The sequence below is a fragment of the Crotalus tigris genome, unplaced genomic scaffold (genome assembly GCF_016545835.1).
Source record: "Crotalus tigris isolate CLP2741 ecotype Arizona unplaced genomic scaffold, ASM1654583v1 scf7180000020218.1340706, whole genome shotgun sequence".
NCBI lineage: Eukaryota > Metazoa > Chordata > Lepidosauria > Squamata > Viperidae > Crotalus > Crotalus tigris.
Genome location: NW_024097911.1, coordinates 845,834 through 862,866, shown reverse-complemented (window position 1 = coordinate 862,866; position 17,033 = coordinate 845,834). Strand labels below are relative to the sequence as shown.

Here is a 17,033-nt window from a genome sequence, read left to right as displayed (position 1 = left end):
TAACAGAACTATATTTTCACTTTCTCAACAGGGAGGAAGAAGCGCAATCAAGGAGAGGCTTCCACTCAGACATTAATTATATTTCTCCCTTTCTTTAGTATTTCTCCAGGAAGCCGCGTCTGGAGGACGCCAAAGATGAATCGCGCTCCTACGCAAACCACGCACCTCTTTCGTCTTGACTGACACTTCCGACTTGCCACTCCATAAGCCCGCCTCTGCAAATATAAAAGTCGTCTTATCATAGAGCTGTCAAGGCTAGAACAACCTCCCGAACGCTCATAGATAATGGGAACAATCCCTTTCTACCGGAACTTCCGGCTGTGAATCGATTGAGTTTCCGAATCTTGTTCCGTGTATCGCCGGTCGTGGGAAAATAGGAAGAGGAAGGTTAAAGTTCAGTTCTGTCCTGGTGCGTGCGAGTGACGTGGGTGAAGCGGCTGGTGGGATTTGCGGTTAGAAGAAGGTTTTTCTGAACATTTGGGAAGGAGGGGGAGAAAGAAATTCCACAGCATTTTGACGAGGCAAGGATCTCAGCGATCTCTCTGTATTGGGTTTCTTTTCGTTTCACAATTTTTCGTGCCAGATCCAGAAATCCCACATCTTATGCCATATCTGCCCCTGCCTTCCAGTCCTTGGATCTCTTTCTGTTTTTGTGGGTTGTCTTTACGATTGCCATTGATGATCAGTAGTAGATCATCTGCTTTACAGGCACCCGATCCCAGGTTTGACCTTTCGTAGCAGCATCAATTAAAAGGATCATAAGGAGTAAGACTTGGTTAGTTTCTGGAGAGCTGCCGCTTGTCAGAGAAGGCAGTAAAGATACAGCAGCTTCATGTATCTGTTTTGTACCTCACAGGTCCAGCAGCGATCATGGCACAATACAAAGGAGCTGCCAGCGAGGCTGGCCGGGCCCTTCAATTGATGAAGAAGAGAGAGAGGCAACGTGAGCATATGGAACAAATGAGGCAACGCATTGCTGAGGTGATGAGAAGTAGAAATCATTTGAGATATTGGGTTTTGAATTCTTGCAGGAGATAATGCTAAGGAACTCAGGCTTGTTGCTTAGAAATAAGTGTTTGTTTGGAACACATTCGGGCAAGGGTGGAGGTTTTAAGTGAAGGACTTTGGAAAGAATGTCTGTGGAGATTCTCAACCATCCAGGTTGTAGTTGTCCCAAAGATGCTTTTTCATGAGGCAACTGGATTTTCTTGTTTTTCTTTGAAGACATTTCGTTTTGAAGACATTTCTTGGATGAGAAGCAAAACTTCTTCCAAGAAAAACAAGGAAGTTCAGTTGCCTCATGAAAAAGCATAGTTGGGACAGTGGGAGAGAATTTTTTTTTTCCTTAGTCAAAAAAAGCAAGGACAAAAGTTTCCACTGTTAATCATGAATATATTGTTTAAAAAGTATGCATGTTTTAAAAATGAGATGTCTTAGTATTTTGCTTTGTTTTTCTATCATTTGTGTAGGTTTCACCATGCAGAATAAAAAAGCTAAAAGAGAAGTGTTTTAAAATCAAGTAGATATTCTACCAAATATTCTATCAAATATTCTACCAAATCAACTAATTAATGCAGGGAATGCAGCACACCAGGGTTTAAGCTGATCATTACGCTTTTGATTTGAGTACAATATTTGTTCTAGAACATATTCTTCACTTATCTTTCTCAGATTTTTCCAAGTTGGCTTGCAAATGGAAACTTTTCTTATGATTTTTCCTATTTATTTTTTTGTGAAGAAATTATGATTGAATTTGTATTCTTAATCACTTTAAGAAATTTCTTATCTTCCTAATATTTTTTGTTCACCTAACTTTTAAGAATATTTTACTCATAGTCTCCAGGATGTGTATATTGCTCCAATTTTCCTTTTTTATTTGAAAAATCATGTCTGACATACTCATATCTGTTCAAGACATTTACCATTTTCAGATGGCTTTTCTCTATAGAACAAGCTTAAATTTTCTGGTTAGCTCCTGGTCATTTCAATGACTTTCTGAGAGAGAAAAATGGTCTCAAATGCACTCCTGAATAGACTTACACTTGCTTCATTTTCAGTAAAGATGAAAAATGTATGACATTTCTAAAAACTCCTGCAATGGACCCTTATTATTACCTTGCATATAAACTTACTATTTTGTGACTTGTGTATTAAACATAAATCTAATGCAGCAGAATAATTTTTTTCCTGGACTTTTGGGGAAGAAATGACAAACTGAGGATGACCAGGGGCAAAATGAAGAGCAGTGAGTAGACCTTCATAATTCCTCTCTGGATAAGGAGGGGACTTGAGATTGCCAACAAGTGCTCCAGGCAGTTGATCCTTGTGGAAAAAAAAACAACAACCTCAGGACAGCAGTCTTCTTTGGGAGACGAGAGAATACTATTTTTTTGCTCAAACCATAGTCGGTGCCTACAGAAGGACACTGAGTTTGCATATTTTCTTTTCTAATCATTTTTGAAAAGTTGTTGTTAGCTGCATTTTTAGCTATTAGGAATCCTTGAATTAACAAATTTTACAACAGTGGGTTGGTATCCTTCAGTCTTCAGCAAAATAAGTTTAAGTTATAAACATAGGTTTAAAGACTTAAAATTTACTTAGAAATAAACAGCAAAAGAGTAATTAGAACTTTGATTTTTTGAAAGTTACAGAGGATCCAGATGGATTTAAAATAAGATTTTGGAATTAATTATAAAATTCCTCCCTGTAGGAAAATTCTTTGTTTTGAATTATCTTTAAAAAAATAAGATACAACTTTGAAGTTGAATTAGAGAGAAAATCATAAGGAACTAAAGATTACAATTAAAGAAGAACACTTACAAATTTGATTTACTAATACAGAAAGAAGAAAATATTATAACATTGGAATAGTTAAGGATATTTGTGAACAAGGAATGCAGAAGTTAATTTTAAGAGTATCTGCCTCTATTGATAAACTGTATTTAGAAAATGTTATGGAAGAGGAACAATTTTTCTGGAAAAACTGAGACTGATCTGAAAGTAGAGTTAAATACAAGAATGATATGGAAAAAGATGCTACACTGGACATATAAATGAAACTGGATGATGTCTTAATAATCAAAAGGAATATACACATAATGAACCCCCCAAAAGTGTCCTGGATAAGTTTCCTATATTGTATTTACAAAAGATACCCATTAAAGCTTTGAAAACAAAAAGTTGTAGGATATAATTTGAAGGAACTAAAGATCAAAATTGTTAAAAGAAAAAGAAAGGAATATAAAGTTGGTTTATCTGATCAAAGTTAAAATAGAATTGTTATCTCTGGTAACCCTTAAAGGACTTTTGCTGATCAGGATTAAATGATGAGGCTTTAAGAATTGCTTTGTAGATAAGAGATGGGATATTGAAACGAGATCATTTGTTGTATTTTAAGAAAAGGTGATAACTTATAAAACTTGTTTCTATTTCTGATGAATGGGGAAGCAACTTTTATATATTTTTATTATGTTCATATTTTTTCTTTTCTAGTTTTCTTTCTTGTTTTTCTTTTTTGCACTTTCTAGTTTTTCTTTTGATTTTATTTTTTAGTTTGTATTAGCTTTTATCTTTTTAATTGTAGTTTTTAATAAAATTACTGTAAAAATATTTTTTATCTTTTGCCTGTGCTGACACCTGTCTCTGTATAGTTTATTGTGTTGCAGAATTATAAGTGTGCCTCATCCTTAAGTAACATGTTTTCCTCTTTTGCGTTATGGGATTTAACGTTATAAATCTGGTATGGAGGTTTATATTTTAAGCACTTTATTCTAAGTGACTCATCAAAGAAGAATTTTCATTATAAACAGAAAGGCTAAAATTCTGCAGCCTTTTGGGGAGCAAATTACAGTAATTCAGAACATCTCACCCATTTCCTCGGTACTCATTTGCAGGACTTATAGCCGGTATTATAATAATAATAGTAGTAGTAAAGTTGGAAGGGACCTTGGAGGTCATCTAGTCCAACCCCCTGCTCGGGCAGGAAACCCTACACCATTTTGGACAAGTGGCTGTCCAGTCTCTTCTTAAAAACTTCCAGTGTTGGAGCATTCGCTGCTTCTGGAGGCAAGCTGTTCCACTGATTAATTGTTCTCACTGATAGCCAGTATTGATACTGGCTATTCACAGATTTGACATTCTTATACCATGACCTAACTGACTGTTTATTTTTCTGAAATATTCTTTTTTTTAATTTGTCTGTTTGTAATAAGCTGTATTCCAGCTTATGAACTTTTTACCAAATATTGATAATGACAGATAATTCTTCTTCTTCTATCAGTGTTGAGTTGAGCCTGCTCCCTTGTGTTCACTGCATTATTGCTGAATAAGTGCTTTCCCAGTGCTTTGCCTTGGGGTGTACTCAGCCAGACATATGTTTCTTCCAAATGCAATAACAAATCCCCTATTTGACACTAACATCTGTTGTTGATACAATATTTTTTATCTTGATTGCCCAGGTAATTCTTGAGGATTCCTCAGTTTTCATAAGCACCACCTCATCTTTGTTGGCGGTCTTTTACCACGCAGTCTAATGTAATATGCAACCATATGTTCTGCTTGAGAGTTTGCTCATCCCCGCATGAACACGTATCCTTGATGAGAAGAAACATGTTTCTTTATCTTACCTTGCTAATTGAAATTTATAGAAAAAATATCTAATCTGTCCCAACTTCTGTGGTTAGGTTAGGCTGCAATCTCCTAAATTTGCCTAAATACAGTAGATGGATTGAAATCCCTGTGTTTTCTACCTAAGATACTTGCCGGGTTTTTTTACTGGGGTGAGTCTAAAAATGGGAACTGAAATGTCGTCAGGTTCTAGAGTACCTCTTCTGACTGATCTGTTCTTTGCCCACATCAGGAGAATATCATGAAGTCAAACATCGATAAGAAATTCTCTGCCCATTATGATGCAGTGGAAGCTGAGCTGAAATCGAGCACTGTTGGTGAGTCTGGATGTAGTTAAAGAGTGACCTATGTTTTAGAAAGAGGCCCCAAGCCCTGGCCTCCATTCCTTAGCTTGCCTGAATTACCTTCTCTCCTGCGTAGTGTTTGGGCCTATTTCCAGCACAGCTTCTTCCAATAGGTTTGGTGACCCTCAATGACATGAAGGCCAAGCAAGAGGCTCTTGTAAAGGAACGGGAGAAGCAGCTAGCCAAAAAGGAACAGTCCAAAGAATTACAACTGTAAGTTGCGAGTGTATGCATGAAATTTGGGCAGGATGATTTGGGGAATATCTTCCATTAATTGGGAATGGGCAATTTACCCATAGCTTACATAATCCCTTGATATTGGGGGTGCTGATTGGAATAATTGGAGCTCAGAACATCTAGAGAGCCCCAGTTTACCTATTTGATAAAACTATTTTTGTGTCTCTCTGTGTATGTGTGTGTGTGTGAAGATGTGAGTCACTCAAGAAGAATGATGGGCAGTGGCTTTAGGACATGTAAAAAAAAGTGCGTTTTTTTCATACCTACAAATTTATGGAACTTACTGTCTAGTGAATCTACCCTAGAATGAATTTCAAAATGATTTCACTGAATAACAGAACAATCAAGGAAACACCGGAGATAAACTAACAAGGATTATGTATTTGTCTCCATGCTTTTCCTGTCAACATCCCAGGGATATCAGACTAGAGTTCAAAATGAAGATGTTGAAATAGGCAGATCTTCTATTTTATCTAACGTGCTATTCTTACATCAGCTATAAAGTCTCCAGGCAACAAATTATTCGTCACTAACTTTAGAACAGAGACATTTCATGGTAGGACACAGGTGTTCATCTTTTTTTTTAATTATAAGAATAATTTTGAACTCTTTATCAGTCCTTTGCGTACAGTTCCCCTTTGTTTGTAATTTGTAATTTGGTTTATTAAAGTGTTATTTTAAGGGCTGAATGAATATCACTAATAGAATAAGGAAATGCTTTCCCTCATTATTTCCTAAATAATGAGAATGTCATACTTAAATCTGAATATAACAGTGGCATGATTTGTCCAAACAGTGACTGAATACTATCATAAATCACCATTAGCCTTGAAAAGGTCATTTTTCTCTCAGTGTCAGTGTAACCAACTATACTATTGCTTTGGATAGCGTAACAATTCTTTTAAAAAGCTCCCTTCTCCTTTTAAGAAATGTAGTTCAATCAGTTTTGTTTTGCCTTCCCCCCCCCCCCCCCCGTGGTCTTAACGTTTTTTCAACAATCTACCTTTCTCAGAAATCTTTAAAGAGCTCCCTCAGGTTTGCATTTCATACCAAACTGATTTTTTAAATTTTCTTCTCATAGAAAATTGGAACGGATGCGGGAGCGGGAACGCAAGCAGGAACAAAAACGTAAGATCTCAAGCTTGTCCTTCACTCTGGATGAAGAGGAGGAAGATGATGAAGCTGAGGAAGAAGATGAGGAAACAGAATTGGAACAAGAAGGTGAGGAATGGTAGGCTGGATGCGTTGTAGAAAGTGAAGCCGAAGTAGGCCTGGTGCGAGGAGAGGCAATAGCAGGGGAAGGAAGTGTAGGAGAGCGAATTCAAGCAGCAGAATGTTGAAGGTAGCTCCTCATTCATACGTGATTCTCCTGCTTTTCTTAGAGTTGCCTCCCAAAAAGAAGAAACTTGGGAAGAACCCAGATGTGGACACTAGCTTCCTCCCTGACCGTGACCGTGAGGTATGGCAATTACTTGTCCTGCAGGTGATGATGATTAACTCCCATAAGCTGCAGCAGTCAGAAGTAACGGAGGCTGAGAGTTATATTTCATCAAAATGTGGAGGGCCACAGATTGCTTCACCCTTTTCTTTTCCACATCCTGGATTTCAGGAAGAAGAAAACCGCCTGCGGGAAGAGCTTCGCCAAGAGTGGGAGGCCAAACAAGAAAAAATCAAGAGTGAGTGGTGGAATGTGAAGCTGGTCTGGCATGCCTTCCAAGCAGGGAAGGGATGACAGCTATAATTGTGTTTAAGGGGAGGAGTCTCCCATCCTTTTAATTGTTTTCTTTCTTTGGTCTTTGGGCAGGTGAAGAAATTGAGATCACATTCAGTTACTGGGATGGCTCTGGGCACCGCCGAACGGTGAAGGTGAGTTTTGCTCCTAGCCTGCTTGGAGTCTGTTCTCAGCTTTGGAAAAGCAGTGGGCGGTTTAATGCTTGGGTCTAGAATACAAGGAGACAGGTTGTCGGCTTTTTCCATGCAGTATCCTGACTTTTATTGTGTGACCATCTTAAAATGGCTGATGCACACTACTACTCCACAGCTCTTTAGCATTCCATCAAGTGTTCGGTTTTGTTCATTCTTAGTCAAGACAGGGAACAGATTGATTGATTGATTGTTTGATTGATTGATTGATTGATTGATTTATATCCCACCTTATAACTCAGGGCGATTAACATACTTAATACTCCTTCTATCAACCATCATCCATGGCACATTCAATAAAAGAAACTCCCAGCTCTTTAAAATGACCAAGAGTGTAACTTTATTGAAAGATCCATCTAGGCACAGAAGAAGCAAAATCAGTTCTGGGATTTTCCCACAAAAAGCCACATAGGTAAAACCCCCTTTTTTCCCCTCTGGGCCACCCACATTTCATAGTTCACCAATTGAATTCAGTTCTTTTGTTTTGAGAAAAACTATCTGCACTGACCGTGGTGGATAACGTCTCACTGGCAACAGAAGGTTCTCGTGCATTCCACAGCCTCCCCCACTTAGGAATTCCCTTCACTGTTTGGCAAACTGTAAGCAAAAGCAGGTGCAGATGTGCAGTTTGACATCTTCCTGTTTTCCCCACAATAGCATTCCTGTGAGATGGGTTAGACTGACAGAAAGTGACTGGCCCAAAGTCACCCAGCAATTTTCCAGCCTAAGGCAGGATTAGAACTCACAGTCTCCTGATTTCTAGCCTGGAGCCTCAATCATTAGAACAAGCTTGCTCTCAGATGTGCAGGGCATCATAGTTATTTTTTTGGGGAAAAAATACTATTGTACTAAAATGTGGTTCCCAGTTGTCTCTTGTCATAAGAGTGGTCAGACCCACAATTGTCCCCGTCCCCCCCAGCAATACTACAACCTCAGATTCTCACAGGCCAGAAAAAGAAACATGTTTCTTTTGTTATTTTTGTTCCACACCAAAACTTTAAAAAAAATCCTCCATATGAACAATTGTCCTCTTTAACTAATAACCTCTCTAAAGAAAAATCACCCTCACAAAATCTGGTAAAGCTTTCACTAACTAATATTTCAGTTAAAGACCAGGCTTCTAAAACTTTTATATAAATAAACACGTAGGAGTGGGAGAGATAGAAATTACTCACAAGTTGGCTGAGTATTTAGAGTGTCAGACTGGTTCTGGAATGTTCCAAATTCCACTTTCCACCTAGGCATGAAAATGGCAGCATAGAGATGTCCCCATTCTTAGACTAGCCAGAGTTAGATGATCAAGTATTTATTGAGATGAAAATGAAAAATGGATTCCTTGAGTTTCTTGGATGAAATAGAGTAAACTAAGAGATACGATTCCACAGAGAACAGTGTGAGGTTTTAGTTGGGGGGGGGGTTGTCTGAGAGAAGTCCATTCCCAACTGACTCTTCTTTTCCCTCAGTGTAGATGAAAAAGGGCAACACCATTCAGCAATTCCTGCAAAAGGCCCTGGAGATCTTGCGCAAGGACTTCAGTGAACTTCGGTAAAGGACTTTGTGGAGTTTTACTTTTCATGCAGCTGGGTGAGGAGAATTCGTTTCAATTTGCATTCATTTGTGAGTGCAAGTTGTTACTGTCTGGTGAATATTAGAGTGAGCCCTGGTAGGCCAGATCCTGGCCTTGTGCCAGCTGATGGTATCAGCCTCATTGACTTGATTGCAATGGGGGAGAGGTTTTTTTTTAATTCAGACGTCACCACAGGTAGCCCTTGACTTAACAACAGTTCATTTAATGACCGTTTGAAGTGACAATGGCATTGAAAAAAGGGACATGACCACTTTTCACACTTAGAACCATTGCAGCATCCCTATGGTCACATGATCAAAATTCAGACGTTTTGCAACTGGTTCATTTTTATGACGGTTGCAGTGTCCTGGGGTCATGTGATCCCTTTTGCAACCTTCTGCCAAGCAAAGTCGATGGGGAGGCCAGATTCACTTAACAACCGTATTACTAACTTAACTGCAGTGGTTCACCTAACAACTCTGGTGAGAAAAGTCATAAATTGGGGCAAAACTCACAACAATGTCTCACTTAGCAACAGAAATTTTGGGCTCAGTTGTGGTCGTCGATTGAGGACTACCTTTACATGAAGCATGCAATATAAAGGCCAATACCTAATGTAGATGGTAAGTGAGATTCAGCAGCAGTGACCTATAACACAACTGGCAGTTGTGCATTGGGAAAGTAAGCAAACTTCAGAAGGAACATCTGCTTGCCGATCTTCTTTTCTAACGAAGGAGACTCAGGTGTGCACGTCAGAAAATGTGTCTTGTTTCATTCATGGAACAAATCTCTTGTGACGTGGAAAGTTCAGCCAGACCATTCAGGTGGCTTCCGGTCTGGCTGAACTGAAACCCAGAAGATGTTATTGTTCAGAGTTTTGTCCAACAAAACCCCAGAGGGGGTTTATGTGCCTTGCCTCCCCTCCTCTTTTGCTGACCTTGTCTGTGCTCCTTAATAACAGCTCACTAAGTGATCCTTAGTGATTGATCCTTACACTGGTGTTCCAGGCTTTCTCCATGCCTTCATTTCCCATAACTTTTCACTGGGTTGCCCACCAATCCACCTATCCTTCTTCCTGACCAGCCCATTCATTTTCTCCCTCACCCCCATATTTCTAGCATTCGCTTTACCATTAATATCCCATTGCTTCCCTTGAAGATGAGACACATTCCACCAGCCTGCACACCCCTACAACTTCCTAACTCTTCCCTTTGCTTAACTGCTGCCACCAGTGACCACCACCTCCCATTGCTTTGTATTTTCCCCACTATTGCCCACCTGGGAACGTGTCTACCTAGTACATACTCTCTGTTTTGTACCTCTGGGTCCAAAACATTTGGTGCATCTCCAGGAAGACTGAGAGGCTAAGTGCACATCTTTCCCTGCAGGTCAGCTGGTGTGGAACAGCTTATGTACATCAAGGAAGATCTCATCATCCCACATGTAAGTGGAGGCCTCTGTCTCGTTGTGCCACCTGCATTCCCTGTAGTGTTCCCCTACTTTACTCTTATGCCCTGCTGGCATAAGAGGTGCTGTCAGTGCCACAGTGGTCTGGAAGTTCTGGATCAATATATCTAATCCCCTAGCTACAAGAGGAAGGGGTTGGATCCTTCCTTTAGTACACAAAAGTGATTCAGTCTCAGGCAGAGGATAAGTGTAGAAGGGAGAGTTCCATTTAAGGCAGCTCATGGTCAGTGTTTGCTTTTTTCATTTAATAAAGCCCACCAGTGAACTTGAAGACTTTCATGGCATCTCAGAAAAAACCAAACTCTGCCCCCCCAATCTATATATTTTGCCACCACCAGATTTTTTGCTAACCCATTTCCTTTGGGACCAATTGGGAGTTCTCCAAGCACCAGTGCTCCTGATTCCAAAGCTCCATGCCCACTTTAGGAACAATGGAGTTCGAGGGGGGGGGGAGAGAGAGAGAGAGAGAGAGAGGAGGGGGGGCGGAGGGAGGGAGGGAGAGAGGGGGGGGGCGGGGAAAGAGAGAGAGAGAGAGAGAGAGATGCTTAGGATATCAGATCAGATACGTTTGTTATCATTCCTTTCGGTGGCTGCTGTCCCTCTTTCAGTGCTTGGAGCAGCTGCCCTCTGCCCTTAAATGTAGCGACACCAGGTGGCTTGCTCAGGTTTGGTTTGGAGGACCTTTTTGTAATGTATCTTCCTCAACCCTTTTCTTCTTGCCCATCCAGCATCACAGCTTCTATGATTTCATTGTCACCAAGGCTCGGGGGAAAAGCGGTGAGTGTCTTCTGTTGTTTCTCCTTCCTTTTCGGCTTTTGTCTTCCTCCTATCGAAGCTCTCTGGGAGGTTGGGGTAGGGGAATGCTAAGGTGACTGCTATTCGGGCAAGCAACTGGTCTGAACTTTTATCCTGGCTGGAGTGGGAGAAAACCTGCTCTGTAAATCTCTCTTCTCTCATACATATATTCTCCCAATTCAGGGCCACTCTTCAATTTTGACGTCCATGATGATGTCCGACTTTTGAGCGATGCAACAGTGGAAAAAGATGAGGTGAGGAAAAGGGGATGTCACCAAATCAATTGTTTCTGAAAGCCCATCTGCTGGACCACCTATTTCAGAAAAAAAAAACAGATGACCTTGACATCAAGTTGCCTATTTTTTTGCTTATCCAGACACATACTGATCCTCGCAAACATACTTATTTTTTTTCATTTCCCTTACCACTTAAAAAAATACAAGCTGCCTTCTCCAATCTGGTGCTATCCAGAAGTATCCATTGCCCCCAGCCAACTGTGAAAGGTATGGTTTATACCCTAATTGATCCAGCAGCTAACAAGCAAGCCAACAGAAAGAATTTGTTCCCCTGATCTGCACTAGACAAATTCTTCCCTTTCTCTGTTTTGATTGTTCTGGGTCATCTTTCATGAATCTTTGGGAATAGTTCTTGTTCCCTTCTGAGCTGACTGGGAAGATTATTTGGAAGTGATTTATCAAAATGCTTTGACTTCCACTGATTCCTCTCTCATCCCCCTTCAGTCCCACGCCGGTAAAGTTGTACTTCGCAGCTGGTACGAGAAAAACAAACATATTTTCCCCGCGAGCCGATGGGAGCCTTATGATCCAGAGAAGAAGTGGGACAAGTATACGGTAGGGAGGGAAGAGAGCTCTCTTTGGTTGTGGGATGGTGTGGAAAGAGGATGTGATCATTTGGTGGAAGGTCATGTGAGCATAAACATCTGTCTTTTTTTCTCAAGCTATGTGCTAAAATATTTAAAAAAACTATTTTTAAAAATATATATTTAATAATAATAATAATAATAATAATAGTAATAATAATAATAAAGTTGGAAGGGACCTTGGAGGTCATCTGCTCCAACCCCCTGCTCAGGCAGGAAACCCTATACCATTTCAGACAAATGGCTGTCCAGTTTCTTCTTAAAAACTTCCAGTGTTGGAGCATTCACCGCTTCTGGAGGCAGGTTGTTCCATTGGTTAATTGTTCTAACTGTCAGGAAGTTTCTCCTTAGTTCTAGGTTGCTTCTCTCCTTGATTAGTTTTGGTGATTTAGATTTTGGTGGATATCCAAAAAGCTTGCAGACATGCATTTCATGCACTACCCTGCAGACACATAGATTTCATGTGTAATGTGTCCACAAGATAAGTCATTGTTTTTCTGCCTTTGCTATTTGTCAGAAGAGTGCCAACACTGAGTGAACAAGAGTGACAGTCAAGTTCATTTGCACACTTTCCAACCAGTCACCCTTTCCTTTAATCGTAATGTCCATCCAACTCAACAAACTGTTCTTCCCAATCTCTTTGTCACTAGAACTTGACCTACTTTTACAGAAGTCATACTGATGCATTATTTAATCACACAAATTGTATTGTTTCTCAGCGTGAGAAAGAATCCAGGTTAAAAATCTTCTGCCTGCATGGCACTGAAAAATATAGAAACAGCTTGAGATGAGAGCGTTAATGAGGCTTGTGAAAGAACATTTCTTAGGGCAAAAGATGATGGAATCTAATTGCAGTCAGACCCATCCACCACCGCCTTGGGGTCAGAATGGTTCGTGCAGTAGCTTAGCAATATCGGGAGATGACAAATTGTCTTCCTTATTCCAGCAACAGAACAGAGCCCACCTCAGGTATGGTGTCCAGTTCTGATAGTGCTGTTCAAATTCTTGAAATGATGTGACACAGAAGAAGGTCAAGACCTGAGTTCAGGACACTGAATAATGGGTTGAAGTTACAGGAAGGCAGATGTCGAGTGGATGTTATTTAAAAAAAAAAAAACCCTTTCTGACAGTAAGAGCAGTTCAATAATGGAAACGTTTCTCAGAAAGGGGGTGGGTCCCCTTAATTGAATACGTTTAAGCAAAGGCTAGTGGTCCATCTGTCTGGGACGTTTCCAGTTGGATTCCTGCCTTGACCAGCGAGTTAGCCTGGATGGTCCAAATGAGAGCTTCCAATTTGAGGATGCTGTGATCCTAGTGGATTATGTCCCTTCTAAACACTGTAGTAATACAATAATACACCAAGACCTAAGTGGACAGTGCATTTCTGCCAGAAAGCTGCATTTCTTATTGATTTAAAAATTAGGCCTAATCTATGCCGCAGCTGTTTGCATAATAATTGGATTGCTGCCATTTGCTTTTCTAGGTCAAAGAAAGGAGGGCTTTTCCTTGCTCTTAAATGTGTGCTAACAGCACCGGTCTAATCCTTAAAGGAAAGGGTGCTGTATACGAAACACTGTGCGATGTTTTCCACTTGTGCTTTGTATCTGGAAGAATTATTGCCTCCAGTCCTGCCTAAAATGTGTTTTCTGTTGCCTGGGTAGAGAAGAAAGGAGATCCCCTTCTGAAGGGCAGATTTGTTCACAGAATCTCAGTTCATTTAATGAAGTGAATTTTTTTTTTAAATTCAAAAAAGTGAGGGGCTTACAAGAATCTTTGACCATTATAAAAATAGAAGGGACTTCAGATCTTACACTTCATATGAGTCATATATATCCTATGCCTCTTGTGGAGTCACTTCTATGGAGCAGATCCTGGTCTGCATACATTAAACCAAGAATAGAATGTCCAGCCCATAGACTTGTGTGTGTGTGTGTGTGTGTGTATTTATCTCTGTTTCTGTGTGTATATGTATATCTATGTTTCCCTGAAAATAAGACCCAGTTTATTTATTTTTGCCTCAAAAAGAGGCACCATGTCTTATTTTGGGGGGGTGTCTTTTCCACTCACCTCGCAGCGGTGGCACCAACAGTCCTGCCTAGCTGGCCCACTCCTGCGGCCAAAGGAGCAGCTTTATTCTGCAGCTGAGAATGGAGCTCCGGCCTCCATTTCGCAGTCAGAGGCCTTTCTGAAAGGCCTCTGCAGTCGAGAATCGAGCTATGGATTCAATCCATAGCTTGGTTCTCAGCTGCAGAGGCCTCCCGGAAAGGCCTCTGACTGCGAAATGCAGGCTGGGGGACGCTGCATAAGAAGTGGGCCAGCGAGGAGGGGCAAGTGTCGGTTTATGAGAGGCCTGGTAAGTGGGTGTGAAGCGTGTGGGGCAGCTCCACCCCCCACCCCCGTCCTAGCTTGATTTTTAGGTGTGTGCCTCACCCCCAAATTAGGACTTATTAGTTTAGGCCCATCCCCCCAAAATCAAGCTAGGGCTTATTTTCAGGGTAGGTCTTGCTTTTGGGGAAACGTGCTATATATCTGTTCTTGCCATACATTCTGCTACATTTCATAGAGATTTGAGGCGTATTACAGTACTAAGGTGACTGGAAATTTTGTGGCATTCTAAGAAGTGCTGAAGACAAACAGCATAATCTTTAGGCTTTGCATTTCAATTTCCAGAAGCTATTTGAAATGGACTGAGTGCCCAAACAATGCTGGGAACCCTCTGAAACAAATGGTTGTGCCCTCTCCCTTCCAGAATTAGACAATATTGTGTTATTATTTTGGAAGCAAATGAGGTGCGAAGAATTTAAGGGCCAAGTTATGTATGAAATATAGCCTTGTGTATAACTGAGGAAGTCAGATATCAAGACTGAACAGGTGTCTGCTGCAATTAACATAGAAGACACAGTTGCATCTTTAAAAATAATTCAAATAAAGCCATCAATTGACCCCTTTCTTAAAAACATATCTTCACAGAAACCCCAAAGGGACTATTTGAGGATCTGAGCTAAAAAATTATGTTTTTTATATACTACCCCATTCCATTCAACTACCCCATTCCATTCAACTTCAGGCAGTTCAAAATGCAGAATACAGTATGAGATAAAATAATGAAAACATTAAAATTACGTATAAAACCAATTGAAGCCATAATAACAATACCCAATCCAATATTGGCCAATGGTGTCCAAGCAATCGGTCCAGTATCAGGCACTGAAAGTGTCATAGAACCTCTCCCACTTTTAGGTTTTTCTCAAAAGATAGGAGGGTAGGTGACCTTGGATTGCTGGAAGCTACCTTAGTGGAGGGAGTTCTACCAAATTCTGCCTCCTCCCTTCATCCTGTCCCCAGCCACCTTTCCTAAGAGAAAGTATCCATAGGATCCCCTCCAGGGCAAAATGAACAGAGCAGGCAGGTTCAACTTGGACACAGTTCTGAAAATATCTGAGAACCAAGCCACACAGGTTAAGCCCGTCGTTTGAACTGCACCCAGAAACACAGTAGCCAAGGCAGCATCCACAAAATCAGTTTCACACGGTTGTGACAACTATCATCCTCCAGTGGATGGGCTGCTGCCAAATGTACCAGCTACAGCTTAAATCATTTTCAAAAGCAGCTTCATGTAAACTCTCCTATAGTGAGATGGACGGGGAAATATCATAAGAAATATATCTTAATTAACAAGAGTGATGTGTGCTTGCTTTAACCAATATTAATCCTTAGGTAATATTAAGCTTGGCTAAATAAAATAACCTGTGTGCTAATACTATGAAGAAAACATTTTACAAGAAGTGTCAACTGTAAGTCACAGATGGTGTAAGATATTACCCGTGTAGAGAGGTGTGGTAAGATAGCCATTTGGGTGAACTTCTTTTTCTTGTGTGGCCTTGAGATATAAACTTCTCCATTTTAGTGTGTCAAAGATAGATAAGAGTCACCCCAAGGACAAGGCGTGGGTGGCCAGCGGTATAAGAATTACTCCCTGGGAGTAGCCCAGGGTTCAGAATTTGTCATGCGAATACTCTGAACCATTGTGCACAAATAAACCTGTTTTCTCCAACCCTTCGTGGTCTTGTCTTCTGATGTAAGTATCGTAGATTTTCCACAACAATAGTAGTCCTCGACTTATGACCGTTTGTTTAATGATGGTTCGAAATTAGGATGGCCTTGGAACAAAATGACATCCATTTCACCCCCCCCCCCAGGGTCATGTAATCACAATTTGGGCACTGGGCAACTGGCTTACATTTACAACAGTTGCAGCATCTTGCAGTCAAGGGATCGTGGTTTTCAATCTTCCCAGCTGGCTTTCAACAAGCAAAGTCAAAGTGGGAAAGCTGGATTCACTTAATGACCATGAGGTTCACTTAATGACCTCAGTAAAAATGATCCTAAATGTAGTCGGATCATATGACGACTCACTTAATGACTGCATCACTTAGCAACCAGAATTCCAGTTCCAGTCTCTAGATTGGATTACCATGCAGGCCATAAGTTGAGGACGGCCTGCATGGTAATCCAATCTAGAGCTGATAAAGGCATGAATTACCGCTGCGACTCCAAATGGAGCTGCTACTGATGCAGCCAAAGCTCCTCTCATAACTGTATTCCATTGATGGCTTGTGACTATACATAGTTTGGTTTCTTGCTAGATTAATTCCCCAGTTGTCAGCAAAAATGATGTTTTTTAACCCGCAAGCCCATGGCCTTGTCCTTTGGCATAATTTCTTTTCTCATGTTTATTGCTGTGGTCTGTGAGGTCATTCCACATTCTCTATTACTAATTTTGTTGTTCTATAATCATCTTAAGCCACTATATTAAACTAAGCAAGGAGAGCACTTAGAGGCAGAGAGCATCTACTCTGGTTGTCCAGGGACCAGAGGTAGCAAATTGCTGATGAAATGAGACTAGTCTGGGGCAGGAATAACACTATTTTTCTACTCTTTCCCCACAGATCCGCTGATCCGCTGTTGGAGCTCCTGGTCCTGTGTGTGTGTATATGTGAGTGTGTGTCATATCTGGCTCTTGCCACCCCAGATCTGCAGTATTTCTAGACCTTCCACCTCTTCAGCTAAGCTTTGTCCATATTTGCATCACACTTCAGTGAAATAAACTTCGCTTTTCTCAACCCTGAAGTGACTTGGTTGGTCCTAGGGTTATTCACAGCTTGTAAAATCTGATGGTCCGGCTCTAAAGCCA

At 40.7% G+C, this 17,033-nt stretch overlaps 1 protein-coding gene across 3 annotated transcripts; it reads left to right on the top strand.

Moving 5' to 3' along the window:
* The first annotated feature begins 258 nt into the window (after positions 1-258).
* Positions 259-16,969, top strand: FAM50A (family with sequence similarity 50 member A). Of its 3 annotated transcripts, none has more exons than XM_039365994.1 (14): positions 259-409; positions 857-981; positions 4,859-4,943; positions 5,084-5,183; positions 6,289-6,428; positions 6,590-6,666; positions 6,817-6,883; positions 7,012-7,073; positions 8,599-8,675; positions 10,086-10,140; positions 10,893-10,941; positions 11,143-11,213; positions 11,700-11,810; positions 16,789-16,969. In XM_039365994.1, the coding sequence occupies exons 2-14, from the start codon at positions 871-873 to the stop codon at positions 16,795-16,797; spliced, it is 1,014 nt and encodes a 337-aa protein (XP_039221928.1). In that variant the 5' UTR covers positions 259-409; positions 857-870; the 3' UTR covers positions 16,798-16,969. The 3 variants fall into 3 exon arrangements, with proteins under 3 accessions (XP_039221928.1, XP_039221927.1, XP_039221930.1); XM_039365993.1 differs by having other exon boundaries at positions 369-521; XM_039365996.1 differs by lacking the exon at positions 259-409 and adding an exon at positions 432-452.
* The last annotated feature ends 64 nt before the right edge of the window (positions 16,970-17,033 follow it).

Excerpts from the sequence above, each read along its gene's own strand:
- FAM50A (XM_039365994.1), top strand. The coding sequence starts at position 871 with ATGGCACAATACAAAGGAGCTGCCAGCGAGGCTGGCCGGGCCCTTCAA. Across the intron at positions 10,942-11,142 it reads CAAGGCTCGGGGGAAAAGCG|GGCCACTCTTCAATTTTGAC; the intron begins GTGAGTGTCTTC and ends CTCCCAATTCAG. Across the intron at positions 11,214-11,699 it reads CAACAGTGGAAAAAGATGAG|TCCCACGCCGGTAAAGTTGT; the intron begins GTGAGGAAAAGG and ends ATCCCCCTTCAG.